Here is a 17,723-nt window from a genome sequence, read left to right as displayed (position 1 = left end):
TTTATAACCGCTAATAGTACATTTTATAGCTTCTAGGCCTATATAGATAGATAGACTAGACTAGGCTTCTATATAGCGTAGCCGAAGAAGGTAAAGAGATTAGGGAATAAGGATATACTTACTAAGTAGATAGCGAACGACGCTTTTGCTAAGAATATAATAACTTTAGTTATATACTATAAGTACGTACTACTATTTATAGAGGCTTATATATAAGTAGTAACCGACTAGCTCTATAAAGACTAGCTTAATTTTAACGAATTATAATCTTAACTACGCTCTATAGATATATAATAGCGCTAGTATCTATAATATACGTTACTACCGAGCGGGCTACTTTTGCTAAGAACTATACCACTTCTATAGATATAGCTATATAACTACTATTAGTTATAGCGTATATTATCTTTAAATAAGGCCAAACTGACCTTAGCTGTCTAGGCCACGAAACGCGACGCGATAATTACAAATCGACTTACTATAAAGGTATACGACGCGTCTCGAACTATACTAGGGTATCGATTGAATAGACGACCTCCTCGGGGTGACTACGAGCCTAATTCGAAGAAGCTTATAGAGCTAGAAGAGAGGGTAATACTTAAGTACATACTCGAGCTAGATCTTAGAGGTTTCCCGCTATTAAAGGCTAGTATACGAGTAATAGCCGATTTATTACTATAAGAGAAGGGTCTTAAGCCCGCTAGTCTTAATTAGATAGACAGGTTTATTAGGCGGTATCGTGAGCTAAAGGTTCTTATAACACGTAGATACAATCGTTAGCGAGCCCTAATAGAAGATCTAGACGTTATTAAGAAGTAGTTCTTACTTATACGTAATATAAAGGAGAAGTATAGCATTCTTAACTAGGACACCTATAACTTCGACGAGATAGGGTTTATATTAGGTGTCATTACGTCTTAGAGCGTCGTTACGGGTTTAGAAAGACGTAGTAGAAAGAGGAAGGTCGTTTAATAGGGCAATAAAGAATAGGCAATAGTGATTAAGACTATCTATATAGACGGAATAGCGCTCCTACTCTACGTTATCCTTATAGGCAAATAGTATATTAGTACTTAGTACTAAGACGGTAACTTAGGTCTAGACTAGACAATCGGGCTAATAGAGAACGGCTAGACTAATAATAAGTTTGGTATACGGTAGCTAGAGTATTTCTAGAAGTGTACTATAGCTTATACGACTAGGGTATAGAGACTACTTATTATCGATAGCTACGAGAGCTATAACTCGAAGGCATTCTAGAATCTATATAAGGAATATAAGATCTTGGCCCTATATATACAATTGTACGCCTCGTACTTACTCTAGCTATTAGATATAGGTTGCTATTCGCCTTTAAAGAAGGTATACGGTACTAAGCTCTCGGGCTTAGTACACTAGCGCATTACTTATATCGATAAAGTAGAGTTCCTACACGCCTTCCGGGCAGCCTATAACGCTATATTTAGATAGGAGAACATCCTATCGAGCTTTAGAGGCGCTAGTTTAGTTCTATTCAATCTATAGGTAGTAATAGACAAGCTTAATATTAAGCTACGTACGCCAACCCCTCTAGCTCCGGACTCTATCCCTTAGGAGTCGAAGACACTACGAACTACAAAAGAATTCGACTCTTAATCGACACTAGTAACGAACAAAATGCGTGCCCGGGTAGGTTTATTACTAAACTCGTTATAGGAAGGGGTATATTAGCTTATAAAAGGGAGTAGAGAGATAGCGTATTAGATAGCTCTTATACGAAGCGAGATTAGTAAGCTACGTAAGTCTAACGAGGCCCTTATATAGCAGAAAGGACGAAAGCGTAAGTATATTCAGTCTAGAGGGTCTCTAACCTTCGATAAGGCGTCGTAATTAATACCTCTAGAGGATACTAGGAGGTAGGAAGTAAGTAGAGAGTCGCTAGATAGTGTTCGGCTAGTACTAAGGCTACGACGCTATAAGTAATATAGCGAGTCGGGGCATAACGTACGTACCTATTAAGTAGACTTACTAGATAGTAAAGAATCTAAAGAGGAATTGTCCTCCTAGTAACGATTCTATAGGATGTCGTCGTATTAAGATACCGTCGTAATTAAAGTAGAAGTGGCATAGTTCTTAGTAAAAGTAGCCCGCTTAGTAGTATAGCCCGCTCGGTAGTAAAGCACGTTATAAGTAACTATACTATAAGTACCTTTAAGGAAGCCAATATTCTAGTACTTATACCGTAACTCGCTAACTTACCGGATCTTAACCCTATTAAGAATTACTTCTCGAAGGTAAAGGCGTTTATCTATAACCTCTACCTTACTAGTAAAGATATAGTTATTTAGAGAGTACTAGAAGTATAGGAAGCTCTTATTATACCTTAATATACTAATACGTTAATTTGAAGTATACTATAGTAAGTTTAAGTAGTAATCGACGTAGTAGGTAGGCTAATACAATATTAGAAAGAGCCAGAAGTAAGGTAAATAGATAAGAATAGCTTAGATAGTTACTATAGCCTATAACTTATAGTAGTAATAGTAGTAATAATACTTTAATTTAGCTTTATATCGTCTATAGCTACTATTGATATAATTAGAAGAGGTAATATCGAAGCCTGCGATTTGATAATTAGGTCGGTTACACTATAGATTAGCAGGGGAATGCCCGGATCGAGAACGAGCCGCGTAGAGCCAAACTCGCACTATCCACGTATGCACGATACACCCTGTAGCTATCGAGCATAGCCGTGGGTGTCAGCCTGGCCTCGGTCGATGAGAAACATATGGCCGCCTCATCGCAGGGGCAGGGTAGAACTATTGAGGCCGCATGCGAAAGCGATGCCGATGCCGCTCGTCGTCGCTGTGACCGATTGAAGTCCATTTACAAGGACTGTAGTGGCGAGGGGTGCTTCGACTACATCCTCATCATCACAGCAGTCACAGGGACGCGTTGTTGCTCGCGGGGCATCGTGGACATCTTGTCAACTATTTGCGACAACGCCAGCAGGGTCTTGATCGTGGCTTGAGAGCTTTGCCCGCCAAGAGCGTTTCACCGGAACTTCAACCATTTGTTTCTCTGCAACTTTCTGTTCTGCTGGGACCACGCCATCCATCTGCTGAGAACGAATCGTCTCCCTCTGAGACAGCAACACCACCACGGCCAAATCACGGATCACCAACATGACAAGCAGACGAGCTCGAAAATCTCTGGCTCAGCCCTTGCATCACAGGCTACAGCAGGGCAAGAGCGCCACAGACGTGACTTTCTCCCCCTCACATCCTCTCCCACGCACTGCAGTCTGCATATCATATGATGGGTAATATCGTACATCATCCGCCCTACCTCACAGCACCGCTGCTTGACCTCTTTGTGCCACTGTTACACGCGTACCAGGCAAGTCGACTACTAACCGAGCAGCTCTTTCTTTCGTATTCTTCCTCGCTAGCCTACTGATGCGCACACCGCGATCAGAATGACTTCGACCAAGGACGCAAACAGCTCCCACGTGGAAGACGTCAACGCCCAGCATGAAGCGCTCCTCACAGGCGCAGTCGCCTTGGCCTCTCTGTTCAGCTCATGCGTCGAAGCGTTTGGTCTTGTTCACCCGCAGCACAAATGGGAGAAGGGGGAACAGCTGCTGTTGACGCGACTGGGCTTGCAACAAGCACGACTCCTCATATGGGGACAGGTGCTGGGCATATCCTCACCGCCAGCAGCCGTCACCAATCGCGCAGTACCCAGATACCCCAATGGCGCATACCCAGACGTCAAAGAGCCCACCTTCTTCGATGCGCGCGATCCTCGGTTGGACGATCCGAATGTCAGGACGACAATAGAGCAGACCCTCAGCGCGATTGTGGATCGCAGCAGTACTTCGACAAGAGAAGAGATGATGGCCAAGTTTGGCTTGAAGCCGCCGAAACGCTTCAGCACAACATACCAGCCTGCGATGGACACGATCCGACTTGAGACGTTTAGAGAAAAGTGGGAGTTGTTGCGGGAGGTCGCTGAGACATATGCGCAAATCAACACACGGCGAAACAATAGCATTATCCAACAGAGCTGGATGATCGCCGACATCAGCAAGTTCAGCTCCTTCATCGCATTGACGCAGGAGAAGGTGGACTACTTGATCGAGCTCATGGACGTGAAAGAGAAGGTCGACAGAGGGCTCCGCATGGACATCAGGATCTTCGGCTGGCACATCGTTCCAGACCGGGCGAGAACGGCGCAGGATGTATCGAAGCTCAGATTACTGCAGGAGATCTGCAAGCAGGACTACCCGGAGTACCTTGTAGCGACCAAGCAGGCATTGGAGAATATCGATCGCGAGGCCCGGGAGATGTACCCACAGTACGCCTCGCCCACCACGCAGTACACAGTACCCGGCGAACCAAAAGTCAGCCACGCTCAGGCACACCAAAAGAAACGACCAGGTCTCTTTAAACTCTTCCGCTCCTTCGGCAAGAAAGACCACCAACCCGCCCGCTCAGGCAGCGCATCCGCCGCCCTCCCCTCCCAAGAAGACCCCGGCCCAGTCCGCTCCCTATCCGACGCCGGCCCAGACACCAGCATGGGCCCCGCCCTCGGCCGCGTCCGCAGCAAGAGCGTCGGCTACACGGAGCCACCTCTCGGCGATAGTAACAACAACGACGGCGACGACGACCTCCGCAACAGGCTGGAGCAAATGACGACCCACGAAGACACAGGGGAGGCGCAGTATGAGGTGATTGAGCCGCTGAAGGGGCCTGAAAGTGTGCAAGTTAGGAGTCATGAGACGGTTGATTCGCCGTTGGAGGATTCGGTGGGGGAGATGGAGAAGTTGTCGAGGATTGTGAGGCATGATCAGTATCATGGCATTGCGAGGACGGAGACGAGGGATTTGCAGCAGCCGGGAGCGGATTTTGGGAGTGGGTGATGATGGGGGATGGAATGAGGGTGAGGGATGGAATAAGGGTGAGGGATGGAATAAGGGCGAGGGATGGGATTTCAGGGATGAGGGGATGCGATGTGGTAATGTATGATGCTTATTCTTGTGGAATTGGATGGTGGTGGTGGTGGTGGTATACCCTGGGCGCGATTGGTTAGTAGGAATGAATGAATGGCACGGCAAAATGGCATTCCTCTATCTTCATGATGCTGACCCTTCTCTACTAACACCTCATCGTCCTTGGCACAGCAGTCGCTGATCTCCCACACGAGAGCAAAACAATCGTCCTCGCCAGAACAGCATATCCGGGTGACTACGGAAAGGGAGCTACATGTATCCCGCTTCATTCCCAACGTCGTCTCAGGATAGTTCAGGTGCAAGAGTAAGTCTTGCTGGACTTGAGCCATTCCACCGAGAACGATTGTCGAAAGAGCTCTGTTTTTGACAACATATATACCTTCCTAGTCTCCTGAACTGGAGTTCAGCATGTGATCACAACGCTAGCGGAGACACGAGATCGAGGTCGTGTTCTCTAAGTGAGCATTCGGCAAAAAGTAAAAGAATAGTATCCAAGACTCTGGATCAAAATATCAAAAACAATCATCCTCGATCCAGTGGCCAAACCCGCCAGACCCCGGCTTCCAGAGCGTAGTTGTCTTGATGCACAGATCTATGGCGGCTTCACTTTCGACTGCGCCACTGCACCGAAAACGATTGTCGAAAGTCCCCCTTAGCCTTCTGGTCTATATCCCTTCCCTACAGCACCAAAGGCTATTGACAAAGTTCATTGCCGGTCGGAGCTTCACAACGACCGACCCTTTGCAGTCGCAGTCTCCAGATCACTGCGCGCAACGCTTCGTGTAGGTCACTACAATCCATCCATACACCGCTTTGATGCGCCGGACGGTCTAAGCGATTATGTGTTTGCGGAAGGTAGACGACGTACCTAGCGGCAACGGAATTTGTCACCGGGTCTTGCATGTTCTCGATTGGCATGTGATTGTGCCCGTCCGTGCTCCCTAACAGCCGGATCATGGGACCGCATCAATGTCGAGTGAAATCCTCGCGAGAGTAGTAGCAGTGTCCCCATCACAACGAAGCGTTCGGCGGCAACAGCATCGTTTCGTCGGTCCTTACCAGAGCATCGACGTTGGAGTGGAATATGGCTGTATGTCAAATGCAGCTGATATTATGGTGTGCCCACGGGAAGCGTCTGGGCACTGTATCTCTTGATATATCTACACCTCCTCTTTCTCTCCTCCACCCTTCTTTCACCATAGGCCAGTGACCAAGAGGCCAGAGCCCTCCTGAACGCCCTCAACACCACCAAACAATCTCCACAACCACAACCGCACCGGTACACCTCCTCGCCACGCTCTGGGACCACGGAGGCGATGCCACGCACCAACCACAAACACGCCCGCAAACGCACGAGAAGGAGCAAGCAGGATCTAACAACCATTGGACATAGAAACAAATGCAAGTAAAACGAACAAACATCTCTTGTCGCTTTGCTGTCTCTGATGTGGCTTCATCTTCATCTTTAATATGCTCATGCATTACCCGGCTTCTCCTCCGTATCAATATGCCACACGACATAATTCGGCAGGCCGAAAACGCCGTAGCCCGCGCGTCGTGCCATTTTCGCGAAGCCTTCTGTTTCGGCTTGGTTTTCGAAGGCGTAGCAGGGGAAGTTGATGCCTGTGATGTAACAAGTCAGTCTTTGGGCTTTCTTGATGGTTTTAACAGGCGGAGGTGACAAGGACTTACCAGCTCTATGCACATCCGCCTTGACCACAATGTTAACACCCCCGATACCATCGAGCGGGATCTCCACATCCTTGTTATCTCGCCAGTCGCCCATGCGGGCCATGTATTTGCGGTCTGTTTGGTACTCTTTGTAGCCTGGAAGGGATGATGTCAGTGCTGAGCCTGCAGATGCGTGCTGAAGGTTCGAGGCTTACCTTCCGCAAGGACAATATCCTTGTCTAGACTATTGGCAAGTTTTCGTCCAGTATCCGACTCCTGCCACGAGTTGTAATCGAATCGACCTTCTATGTCGTGACCGTCCTTGTAGCGGTGGAACCAGATATCTGTCCTCCAAGTCAGCCATTATCCTCTTCATCACGCCCACATTCTCCTCTTATACATACTCGGCACAAGCACATCCCGATCATGCGCAACAAAGTCCTCAATAATCCTGCTGGGACTATCCTTAATATCCACATCCCTCCAATACACCCAGCTATGATCCGGCTTCAGCGCCGTCGCCAGAAGATAATTCCTCGCCTTCCCCATAGCCTTCCTCCGTGGGCCCTGCGCCTTGAACCCATGTCGATCTTCCACATCTTGCCCGACCGTCACGCCAAAGTCCTTCTCCACAATCATAGCGCTGTTGAACGGGATCTTGTCCGTCCGGCTCTGGATCCTTTCCAACTCGGTTGCGAGCACGGCTAGGGTGTCGTCTGTGCTGTCTCCGACCAGAAATGCGAGGTCGATGAGGTGGTGGGGGTAGGTGAGTTGGTATAGCAGATCGAAGTGCTGCTCGATGTAGGGGGCGGCGTTTCGCAGGGGTGTGAGGATTAGGACTCGTTCCTGCTTTTGAAGGGCTTGGGGGGTGGAGGTGATGGGGTTGAGGTCGATTCGCTTGATGCTGGAGCTGTTAATTTCTATGGGTTCGTGGTGGTTGAAGATGACGGGTGTTTGTAAGTGGCCCGCCCATTGTGCTTGTTCGTTGGGTGTCATTTGCATGGGTGATTTGGCTGGTCCGAAGCAGTAGAATCTGGGTGTTGCATATCGCGTTAGCTGGCCATTGCGTCTCATCGCCACCACCCTCATCACTGGTGTGTGTATATCCTCACCTCTGCCAATCGCCCGCAGTCTCTCGTACGCCATTCCATATTAATACGATTATGCCAGCGACTGCCACAAACAGTAAGAAGCGCGTCCGCGTCAAGAAGTTCCATATCGCCCGACTCGGCGGTAATCTCGCCCGCGCACTCTTCCACGTCATGTTGCTGCCTTTAGGGAGAAGCATTGTGTCTGCGTAACGGAGCGTATCGTCTCGTAGAGCGGTCGTAATCGTGGTCGTGGTCCAGGAGGTTATCGGCTGGTGAGCGTTGAGCGACGCCCAGCGCGGCGCATTCGATGCGCGGATCTCGACTTGTCACGCTTGTCTCGACTTGTGCGTGCAGAAGGTGATGGTCCGAGAGGTCCTGAAGGGGAATGGGACGCGCGGATGACCTGAAGGGGAATGGGACGCGCGGATGATACAATGGGCAGTAACGAGTGAAAGAGGTGGGAAGATGCGCCTGCCGGTGATACAGTGAGATGGAAGTGCAGTGAGGTACATGTAGTACTGTATGGTAGGGCTGGGTGCAAGAGCAGCTCTGTCTCTGTCTCTGTCTCCTTCCACGCCAAGCTGCAATCGCAATCGCTGATGAACCCTTGAAACTCTGATTCTCGCCATTCTCCGGCGATGATCCCTGTCCATACCAACAACCACAACACTCTTGCCTCATCGCCCTCATTAGCAACACTCCATAACACAATCCGTGGCATCCGCCGCGTGGAAGCCTTGCGGTACACTTGCCACACACAGTGCCGGACTTTTGCCATTCACGACGCGTAACATTTACCACGGACTTTCACCGGCTGCGGCAGCTACTGCACGCCTGGTGAGCTAGCTGACACAAGCACGCTGTCAAAATAGAAGTCGCTTTGTCGTTTGTGCTGCAGTAATATTTTACACTCGACAATGTTGTGAGAACGATGAGAGTTGGAGTACCAAATAATCCTTCAGTATCATGTTTTATCTGATCTGGCATATAACACATTATCCACCTCCCCAACCAACCCTCCTTCCACAACCCATCGCCATCTCCATCTCCCTCCACCTCATGGTCCCTCCTCCCGCCCTCAATCTGGGTATCCGTATCACCATGGCTCTATCGTTCAATCATTGCTGTCGTCACAATGTCTCTGTAGATAATACACAAAATGCCTCCTTTTCCTTGCCTCCCCGACGAACTCCGCTGAAATCAAAAGTCCAAGCCGGAAATGCTAAGGGTATACATTCGGTCCCGCCCAGAAAACGCCGCAGTGAAAACAAACCAGGGCTCACCGGAAAAGAGTGACAATGTCGCCGCCGTGAGATGTTGATGAAGTGGTGCCGACAATTCAGTGAAAGTGTGATGGTGCTCGCTCGCTCGCTAAACGCTGCAGTTGTGTGTTGTGTCGTTGCCGCCGTCGTCAAGTCGTGATGCCGTGCAGTCTAGACGCTGCGCACAAGTCGAGGAAAGCACTCACTGCCCACGAGGGAACCCACTGCCCGGACGCATCGGCAAAGACTTCACCTGCTGCTGCTGCTTCATCTGAGCCCAGCGGCTGTTGACCCACTCCTTCTCATTCTTGCCAAACCGCTGCCGAACGCGCGAGACACGGCACTCACGCCAGTCATCGTGGTTGTGAGCCTTGCACGCCTTGGCCTTGTCCTCGTGATAGCAGTCGACTGGCTCGCCGCCAGCGAAGGTGCCGTCGTATGGGTGGTGATCAGAGGAGCTCGCCGAGTCCAAGATGGCGTGCATCTCTGCTTGCCATTCCGCAACGCGGCCTTCCTCAAGTGCGCGTGTGCGGCCTTCGTGTAGGTAGATGTAAGCGCATCTTTCCATAGCCATGAGGTTTGTGATCTTGTTGGCCTGGAGGCCGGCGCCGTTGCCGTTGCCACCTGATTGCTCTTGGCGGGACCAGCCAGTGTAGCAGCCGGTGAAGTCTTCGAAGCGGTAAATGACAGCACCATGCTGGCCACGGTTCCACTTCTCTTTATTCATTTTCTTGGTACGTCTGGCGGCGTCGTCCTGCTGGTTCGTTGCAGCGGTGCTCCTGCGGCCACGGCCTTTCTCCGTCCGGACGACACCAGACTGTCGACGAGTCGTTGGGTATGGACACAGGGAAGCTTCGCGGCTGACCGGAGTCATGACAACCGAAGAGCCATCACTATCTTCGGCTCCTGAAGAGGGAGAGGAGTGACTTTCGAATTGAGTCTGCAGGCGGTACGGCTGGGATGGGAACTGGTTCGTCTGTTGTGCAGCCAAGGATGGCTGTTTGCGAACGGGTACTGGATAGACTTGGCCATGGCAGCTGAGCTCGTGATACTTGAGCTCTTCTGGGCCAACGGCATATGTGGTACAGTGACTGCACTTGAAAAGTGGTCCAGTGACGGCGTGAAGACTAGGCAGGTATCGACTAGGAGATTGTTAGCACGTGCTTGTCTTACTGCCGTTGGACAAGACTCACCCTGACATCCTGTTGCTGTGGTCTGCCATGATCATGATCCTGAAAGGCGGTGAGGGTGTGAAGAGAGGAGGTTCGTGTGTGTGAAGGAGTCGGCGAGACAAGTGACCGCCGATATGATCTTACTGCAGCAAAAGCAAAGGCAACCACCAAAGGACAAGACCTCCAAAGGATGAACTAGACGCTTGATGCAAAGATGAACTCAAATCGATGGATGGCGAATGACAAGAGAAGCTCCGAGTTGCAGGAACAACCACATATTTATCGTGTGCGAACCCATGCCAGATGGCATCCTCACTACGTGTGAAGAATCCTGACCGGCATATATGCTGCTGTCGAGACCAGGACCTATGCACATGTGGATCAACATCTTGCGGCCCGGACGCTAAGTTTGAGCAGTAGTATAACATACCGGGATGGTGGCGGCAAGGTCGTGCAGCTCATCGACGCTTTTGATATCAAAGGAAGCAAGGAGACGCGCTCACTCACTGTAGCGCCGCCAGAATGTGTGGTCGTTTGGACCTTGATCCCGGGTGTGCTGCGTATTGGCATGGGTGAAGCTTGCCCTTGCATAACGCGCAGGGTAATCAGATGGATCAAATGCCACCTCATGCGTGTGAAGCTATCTCGGAAAATAGTCCCCACGGCCCGCTACTAGGAAGATCGACTTTGCGTGCCGTGGCGATTGGCGCCTCTCTCTCCGATGCATTGAAGGCGGGTCTGCTCGGCATGAAGTGGCCGATATCGAAGGCCGGCACTGAGCCCGCTCTTGACACTTCACCAGAGAATGGCCGTGCGGCTTCACTCACCGCAATTTTGGTGAATCCATCTTCGCTCTAGCCTTTCCCCAAACCTGCGCGTGCACGTTGTACAACTGCATGTCAATGCAACAGGAACGTCAACAGTTCTTTCTAGACCACCACACTGCTGATGTCACTGTCCCAATCCGGACTCTGCACAATCCTCTCGTTCATGCCCTTACCCAGGCCGTGAACTCACGGCACGCTGCATGAACATCCGCGATACTCCTCGTATCCAAGCGGTCCGGTGCATGTGATTGGACTTGTTGGCGACAGGCTTTGCCTCGTCCAGGCCTCGAAGAATGTCAGGTACGGATTGTCGGAACGTTGCCTTTGTGTTCCCAAGGACCCTGTCGACAGAGCAGTAGCTTCTGCGCTGTACGGCGAGTGGAGTCAGATTGCAGCGGAGTACAGGCGCTTGAGTGTCACGAGCGACTCAGGTCCAGTAAATCGGCCAGGGAAGCGCGCTGTCCATCGATCGAAATCTTGCCGCTCAACCAGACTTTGGACCTGATCCCGAGTTGAAGTAGCCTGAGCGCATATTCTGACCGTTTCTGTGCGACCGCAGGCTGTCGTTGATGCTCAATGCATGTATGCGTCGAAACTAGCAGGGTGACGACAAGCGCTGCGACGCACAGCAGGACAGCGAACCAATATTCAGCAGCGAAGCGACCTCCAGCAGCTCGTCCTTACTCTTCCTTACCCATCCATGGCGGGCAAGTAGCTCTCTGCCAGTCCAAAAACTCGAATGACATGTACAGCAAACGCAAGCAGGAAAATGTGACAAAACACAGAAAAGAGAAGGTGTCGTTCAGGGATTTCATGTAGTTGTTGCGCCATGCCCGCGGCAAACACTTCCCCCCGGCCAGCTAGTCAGGATTGTCCGCAAGGAAGCCTGGAGGGGAGCGCGCGCAGCGCAAGCTCTGATCAGGAGAGCACGCCTGAGCACCTGGTCGTGCCAACTTTCCGGCAGTAGACTTGTATCGGTGTTGTTCGGTGAGCATGGAGAACGTCAACGGCAAAAGTGGAGAGCGGGACTGCATGTTGGAAGGTGAGGTTGGACGCTCGGCGTCAAAAGCTCATGCGGCCACGGAAAGTCTAATGGCAGCTTGCTGTCAATTCATGCAAGTCACCGCGCAGGAGGCAGGACCGCGCAGCAGTGTGGTGGCAGACACTCATCAACGTGAAACAGTAAGGGAGAATGTTCATATTAATCTGCCGTCATGGCAACATACACGAGCCACCTGACCGCAATGTCCATCGTAGCCACAGTTCACACTGGTGCAGTCTGTCAACCAACTGCAGCCAACTAGTACCTTCGACATCGGTTCTCATTCTCCTTCCTCCTCCATTACGTTTCAAATAATCCGTGGCCTCTATACCGTCCCAGCCAGTGTCAAGGAATGGCCATCCATGTATGCATCCCCCGCTTTTCATGTACTCTCGCAAAACAATCAGAATGCTCGCTCCAAGAACTGTCATCGGGTCGTGAAGCAAGGGAGTGTAAGGGTATCGGTTGTGCTTTGATGCTTGGGAATGCTACCATTAGTCTATGCAATGCGTGCCGAACTGTTCAAGTGCCCAACCAGCAAAGGACCCTTAACGCCGCCGCAGAAAAGTAACAAATCTTTTGTCCCACGAGTGATGCTCGCTTAAAGGAGGCCGAAGACGGCAGCGGCAACACCGAGAAGACCTGTTGCGCCGGGAATGAGCATTGGGTTGGCAGCGCCCGATGAAGTGCTGCCGCCGGAGCCAGAGCTGGTCGAAGTGCCAACACCGCCTGGGGTCTCAGTGGTAGAGCAGGTGAAGGTACCCTTGATGACGTTGTTCTGGCCAGATAGAGGCTTGAAGTGCGAGCAGACGTCGTTGATGTCCTGAGTAGACTGGAGGTTGAATGCACCACGAACATCCTTCAGCTCTGGGAGGTCGACGCTGGAAGAATGTTAGTCTCTGCTGTCAGGCATGTTCATGTTTCTACATCTTACGTATCGAATTCACCGTTGAAGTCAAGGGCCCCACCAACAGTCTCCATGGCTGGGAAGCCGTCAATGCTCTGCAGCGCAGTGTTGTTGGCGAGCTGAAAGCCACCACCAATAGTGGTCAGCTGAGGCATGGAGATGTTAGTTACAGCCTCGCAGCTGACGAACGACAGAGAACCGCCAACGTTGGTGAGGTTTGGTGCAGCAAGGCTCTCGAAACCGCCGTTGTAGAAACCCATGGAGCCGTTGATCGATGCGAGAGATGGAATGGAGACTTCCGAGCAGTTCCTGAGGGTGACGTTGTTGGCCCACTCGAGGTTTGGCAGTTCGACCTTGAGATCGCGTCCGTTGGAAGCCAAAAGGAAAGACTTGGTGACATTGCCGAGTTGCATGGTGATGTCGGTAAGGTATGGGTTGTTGGTCACTGATAGCTCGTCCACAACCTGGAGGTTGATACCATCGAGAGAGTTGAGTTGTGTGTTGTCAATGACAAGCGAGCCAACATCTTCCACGCCCTCGGTGAAAGACAGGCCCTGAAGAGCTGGCAGCGCAGTCCACTTGATGGCATCGACCTTCTTCAAAGATGGGAAGTTGAGTGTGGAGAGGATGGTAAGCTGCTCGAGCTCGAACATCTCGCCGATCTCCTCGAGGTCCTTAGCGGCCAAGGAGACCATTTGTGTCACGTTGTTGGCGATGAGGTTGCCGGTGATTGTTTGCACGCCATTGAGCTGGATGCTGTCGGTCGTGTCGGTCGCAATGGCGATGCTGCCGGCGTACGTTCGGCAGTTAGCCAGAGCCGTCGCATCGGCGTTGCTAGCAATGGTGGTGGTGCCGGAGCCGCTGCCGCATGCTTGCGCTGTTTGTTGTCAGTACTGGTGGCATTGAGCTGGCCATGTTCTCATCTCGACTCACCGGCTGCACCTGCTGCCAGGGCCAATGCCGGAGCAATGTATCTCAGACCGGCCATTGTATGTGATCTCTTCCACGGAGTGGATAACTGTGTCACGGCTTTGTCAGCGCCGTGTTCAGTGTGTTTGTGTTTTGTGTTGTGACGCGTCTCGGTGGGCGTGGTTGGCGATGCTGCCGTGAGTGAGGATGAGGGCGAGGGCGGCGCCGAGATGTGATGGTCGGGATGATGGAGCTGGGCGGCTCACCCTGCTATTAAGGCTGCTCTGCGGGTGAAACAGTCGTGGAGTGTAGCAGATAATTGGCGGTGGATTGGGGTGGTGGAGCGCGGTCAATTGATGTTGTTCTTTGGTGAAGCGAGTGTACGAAGAGAAAACGACGAGATGCCGTTGCACAGTCCAACGAACGAATGTGTCGAATGTGGCTTCCCTGGTGAAATCAAAGGGAAGGGATCGCGGAGGAGGCACGACAAGAATCTTGAGCAGAAAGGAGGCAGGTGCTGCGCTGCATGGGCCACGCAATCCTGCTAATGCAATTCGCGCCAACGCTCCAACAAGGAAGGCGCCGGCAAGTTGCAACCTCGCGTTTCAGGGCCGACCGGCAACGCTAATTCGGCAGGTCGCGCCTCGCTCATTGGTCGCCGCTGCAACTTGCACGAGCCTCCCGCGCCCAAGACGGGAGCTCACTGTGTACGCTTCTTGCTGTGCGGTATCTCGTGCTTCACGAGAGCTTTCTCTTTGCCAGCTACGACACCAGTGGCGACCTGCATGAACGATGTCTTGTCGCCCGCTCAACACACCTCTCACAGGCTCATCAACAGCCAGCCTCCGCGCCGTGCACACTTGCCACCGAGCATCTCACGAACAGTCCACAAACTATCAATTCGATAGCCATGGCACTGACGAGAGAGGTCCAAAGCGGTTCCATATCTCCAAAGGCCGTTTCGGCAGAATTGGGAGTGTCAGTGACCCATCCCTGTCACACGAACGAGCCACTCATCTCGGATGGCGCCCACCTCGAATGTTGAGATCTCATGTACATCACACTCCTCTGCTCTGTGTTTTGATCGTCGTGAAGCACAAGCACGACTCTGGCTTGCTTCCGTTACTCTCCCTCTTTCACATGCCATCCCAGAGCTGCTTCAAAGTCTCTTTCCACCGCCACAATAGCCTCGCATAGCTTCATCGAACTCTGCGCCACGCAATTCGAGCTCCGCTGTTTATCGGACATTTGAACGTTATTCCGGATCTGGAAGCACGCCGCACGCGAGTCCGCCGGTACTTCTGCACTATAATCGACATGTACAGATCGACCGCGCCGGCAGCTAGGCTGTTTGAAGCCGTAGCACAAGGGAGTCTCTAAAGGCCAGCGGACGACCATGGAAGCTGGCGAGACACCTTGCTCGAGCGCGACGAAAACTTGATGCATTTTGATGGAGTGGCTCGCTGGACGGGCACATTCTGCCGAAATTGAGCGACCACCCATGGTCGTGATTGCATCATTTAGCCTGAAGCTCCCAATATCGCTTCGACGATTCCATGTCCGGCTTCAGATGACTCCATGCCTAACTTCGGGCGTCCTTCTTGAGCTGCATCATCGACACAGTAGCATTGACTCGAGGTGTGGTGCTTGCCGCCGCTGCTGTGGTAGCTTGTGTCAGCATGCGCCCATATTGAGACAGTCGCAGTTCAACCATCCTCCCGACATCCGTCTCTGCATCATCAACCGCGCGGAGGTGGGCCTGGCACCAATAATTGGGCAAGAATGCAACCATCCGAGGCGGTGCTCACAGCAACGACGTCTGAATAGCCGCGCAACATCACACGACAGCGTCTTGCTGTGCAGCTGACAATATGGAATCAAGCTACTGGCTGGATGTTTGCGCAAGCAAGAATGTGCAGAAGTTTCAAGGAAACACAAGCGTGACAAGCCCTCGGCCGACGGGTGCGCGCATGCTGACAGCCAGACGATGACCTACGATTGCAGAGTGCGCAAGCTGTGGAACTTGATGTGGGTAACACGACGTATGCATATGTTGGCCACCTGACTTCGATGATGATGTGTGGCTGGTGGCAATGATACCGCTCGACAAGTTTCATACACTACGGAGCACAGCTTCCATGCTCTGTAGACCTATGCATAGCAAGTCTACGTCTATGGCAATACAGAAAGGTAGACAGAACCAGGTGCTGTGCTCGGAAATCTCGAGAACGGCTTCGCCAGCTCTTTGCATAGATGCAATATTTCCAACGCCCCCTGTCAAAACATCGTCGAGTCGTAGCCAGCCGATCAGCACTTCATCCAGCGGCGGTTCAGCCCGAATCTCTGTATGAGATCTGGCGGCGTGGAGCAAGGCTGATGACAAAGTACGTTGCCGGCTTGGGTCTCGACTTTGCCTCTTGAAATGCTGTTTAAAGGGCGCATGGCCGCGAAAGACATGTACGGCGACGCGCTGCAAGCTCGACTATGTCTATACGGGCTTGCTACCTAGCTGTACGGCAGCGTATTTAAGCAAAGGCCTTTGCTTCAATGGTAAGTCGAAGCGCCGGAGTAGGCCTCCCAATTCCTGGTCGAATCTCTGCAAACTCGAGATAAGATGCGTAGAGCTGAACCGCCCCATTGTGATTGAGCTCGCAGATGCAGGAAAATGCTGGTCGAACATCATGCGGCTTTCTTATGTTCCTGGATCATGCGGAGGAGGTGGGATCCAGGTCGAGGAGGTCGAATGTGGCGCATGAGCTCTCCTAGATCCGAGGGCGGACTTCTGGAGTTCGCGTGACGAGCCTGGTGTTCGTGTCGCTGAGAACCGCGAATGGTAAAAGACAGCATGCTGTCATGGCATCTCCCTATTCTCATGCTCTCGGACCCTCCTCAGTTCCTCGACATACATCCCGTCACGATCTGCCCACTTGCCGTTACGTTCCCTCGCACATCGATGCCGCCACTCGGCTTTACGCACGTCCGGTTCTGCGCCGAAGTCTTTTCTAGCAGCTTGCCACTTCTCGTCGGCCTCAGTCGCTTCGATCGAGCGCTTCTTCTCCAGGCTCCTTTTGTAGAGCGGGAGCGCTTCATCGCGTACCTGCTGGCAGATATTGAGCAAGGTAGGCTTGAGAGTTTTCCGATGATGATCGAGGAGTTTGGCAGATCCGATGTATCCGATGTCGAAGTCGGCCAAGCAATTGTCGTAGATTTCGAGGCGGAGTTCTGGGGGAATGGAGAGGAGGTAGCATTTGGTCATCGTGGTCGTGGGTGGTTGGGCCATCTTTGCGAGCCGGGGATGTTTGAGGTGGTGTAGCCGTTCATGAACAATGGAGAGGGAAGACTTAACAGGGCAGGAACTTGATGATCCTGTGATGGACACGCACGGGCCACGGCATTCACATGCATTACGAGGCTTTAGCCCAATGGAGCTGAACATCTGCCATTCACTTCCTTGTCTTTCTACGGATATGGTAGGTGAGGGTGAGACCTCGCATGATCGAGGGCTGGTGACAACATTAACTGCCGTCGAACGCTTCGACGCCTGTCGAAGCATAGGCTGTCGCTTTAACACGCTAATATATAGCTAAGTAGCGAGGTCCAATTAAGGCAGTCGAGGGTATAGCGCGTCGATTTCTGTTAATCATATGGCTATAAGTTGCTCTGGTAATTCTCTAGAAGTGAAGTCGACAAATATACCGGCGGCGACCTACTTTGTCACCAAACGGTTGGCATATTGATATTGAATTCAGGAGCCTACTGCCGAAATGCGGCGCGACTTGTATTCACTATCCATCAGGGCCAATATGATGCACTGCTCAGGATGCATCCATGCACTCGATTACATGATCC

General features: G+C 51.7%; 5 protein-coding genes across 5 annotated transcripts; 1 reads left to right on the top strand and 4 right to left on the bottom strand.

Annotated features, from left to right (window-relative positions):
* Nucleotides 1–3,457: 3,457 nt before the first annotated feature.
* On the top strand, nucleotides 3,458–4,903 carry CLAFUR5_13466 (uncharacterized protein; the record flags this gene model as incomplete). The annotated part of the gene is made up of 1 exon (XM_047912614.1): nucleotides 3,458–4,903. One exon carries the CDS (start codon nucleotides 3,458–3,460, stop codon nucleotides 4,901–4,903), a length of 1,446 nt encoding a protein of 481 aa, XP_047768580.1.
* A 1,564-nt stretch (nucleotides 4,904–6,467) lies between these two features.
* CLAFUR5_13465 (Mannan polymerase II complex anp1 subunit) lies at nucleotides 6,468–7,952 on the bottom strand (the record flags this gene model as incomplete). The annotated part of the gene is made up of 5 exons (XM_047912613.1): nucleotides 6,468–6,616; nucleotides 6,686–6,820; nucleotides 6,880–7,008; nucleotides 7,069–7,697; nucleotides 7,777–7,952. The coding sequence occupies 5 exons, from the start codon at nucleotides 7,950–7,952 to the stop codon at nucleotides 6,468–6,470; spliced, it is 1,218 nt and encodes a 405-aa protein (XP_047768579.1).
* A 1,267-nt stretch (nucleotides 7,953–9,219) lies between these two features.
* On the bottom strand, nucleotides 9,220–10,245 carry CLAFUR5_13464 (uncharacterized protein; the record flags this gene model as incomplete). Its single annotated transcript, XM_047912612.1, has 2 exons — nucleotides 9,220–10,159; nucleotides 10,211–10,245. The coding sequence occupies 2 exons, from the start codon at nucleotides 10,243–10,245 to the stop codon at nucleotides 9,220–9,222; spliced, it is 975 nt and encodes a 324-aa protein (XP_047768578.1).
* Nucleotides 10,246–12,659: 2,414 nt separating this feature from the next.
* Nucleotides 12,660–13,953, bottom strand: CLAFUR5_13463 (Cell surface GPI-anchored protein; the record flags this gene model as incomplete). The annotated part of the gene is made up of 3 exons (XM_047912611.1): nucleotides 12,660–12,939; nucleotides 12,993–13,842; nucleotides 13,899–13,953. 3 exons carry the CDS (start codon nucleotides 13,951–13,953, stop codon nucleotides 12,660–12,662), a joined length of 1,185 nt encoding a protein of 394 aa, XP_047768585.1.
* A 2,772-nt stretch (nucleotides 13,954–16,725) lies between these two features.
* On the bottom strand, nucleotides 16,726–17,154 carry CLAFUR5_13462 (uncharacterized protein; the record flags this gene model as incomplete). Its single annotated transcript, XM_047912610.1, has 1 exon — nucleotides 16,726–17,154. The coding sequence occupies one exon, from the start codon at nucleotides 17,152–17,154 to the stop codon at nucleotides 16,726–16,728; it is 429 nt and encodes a 142-aa protein (XP_047768584.1).
* Nucleotides 17,155–17,723: the final 569 nt, after the last annotated feature.

The sequence above is a fragment of the Fulvia fulva genome, chromosome 12, assembly GCF_020509005.1.
Source record: "Fulvia fulva chromosome 12, complete sequence".
Taxonomy (NCBI): domain Eukaryota; kingdom Fungi; phylum Ascomycota; class Dothideomycetes; order Mycosphaerellales; family Mycosphaerellaceae; genus Fulvia; species Fulvia fulva.
This window is presented reverse-complemented; position numbering and strand designations above follow the sequence as displayed.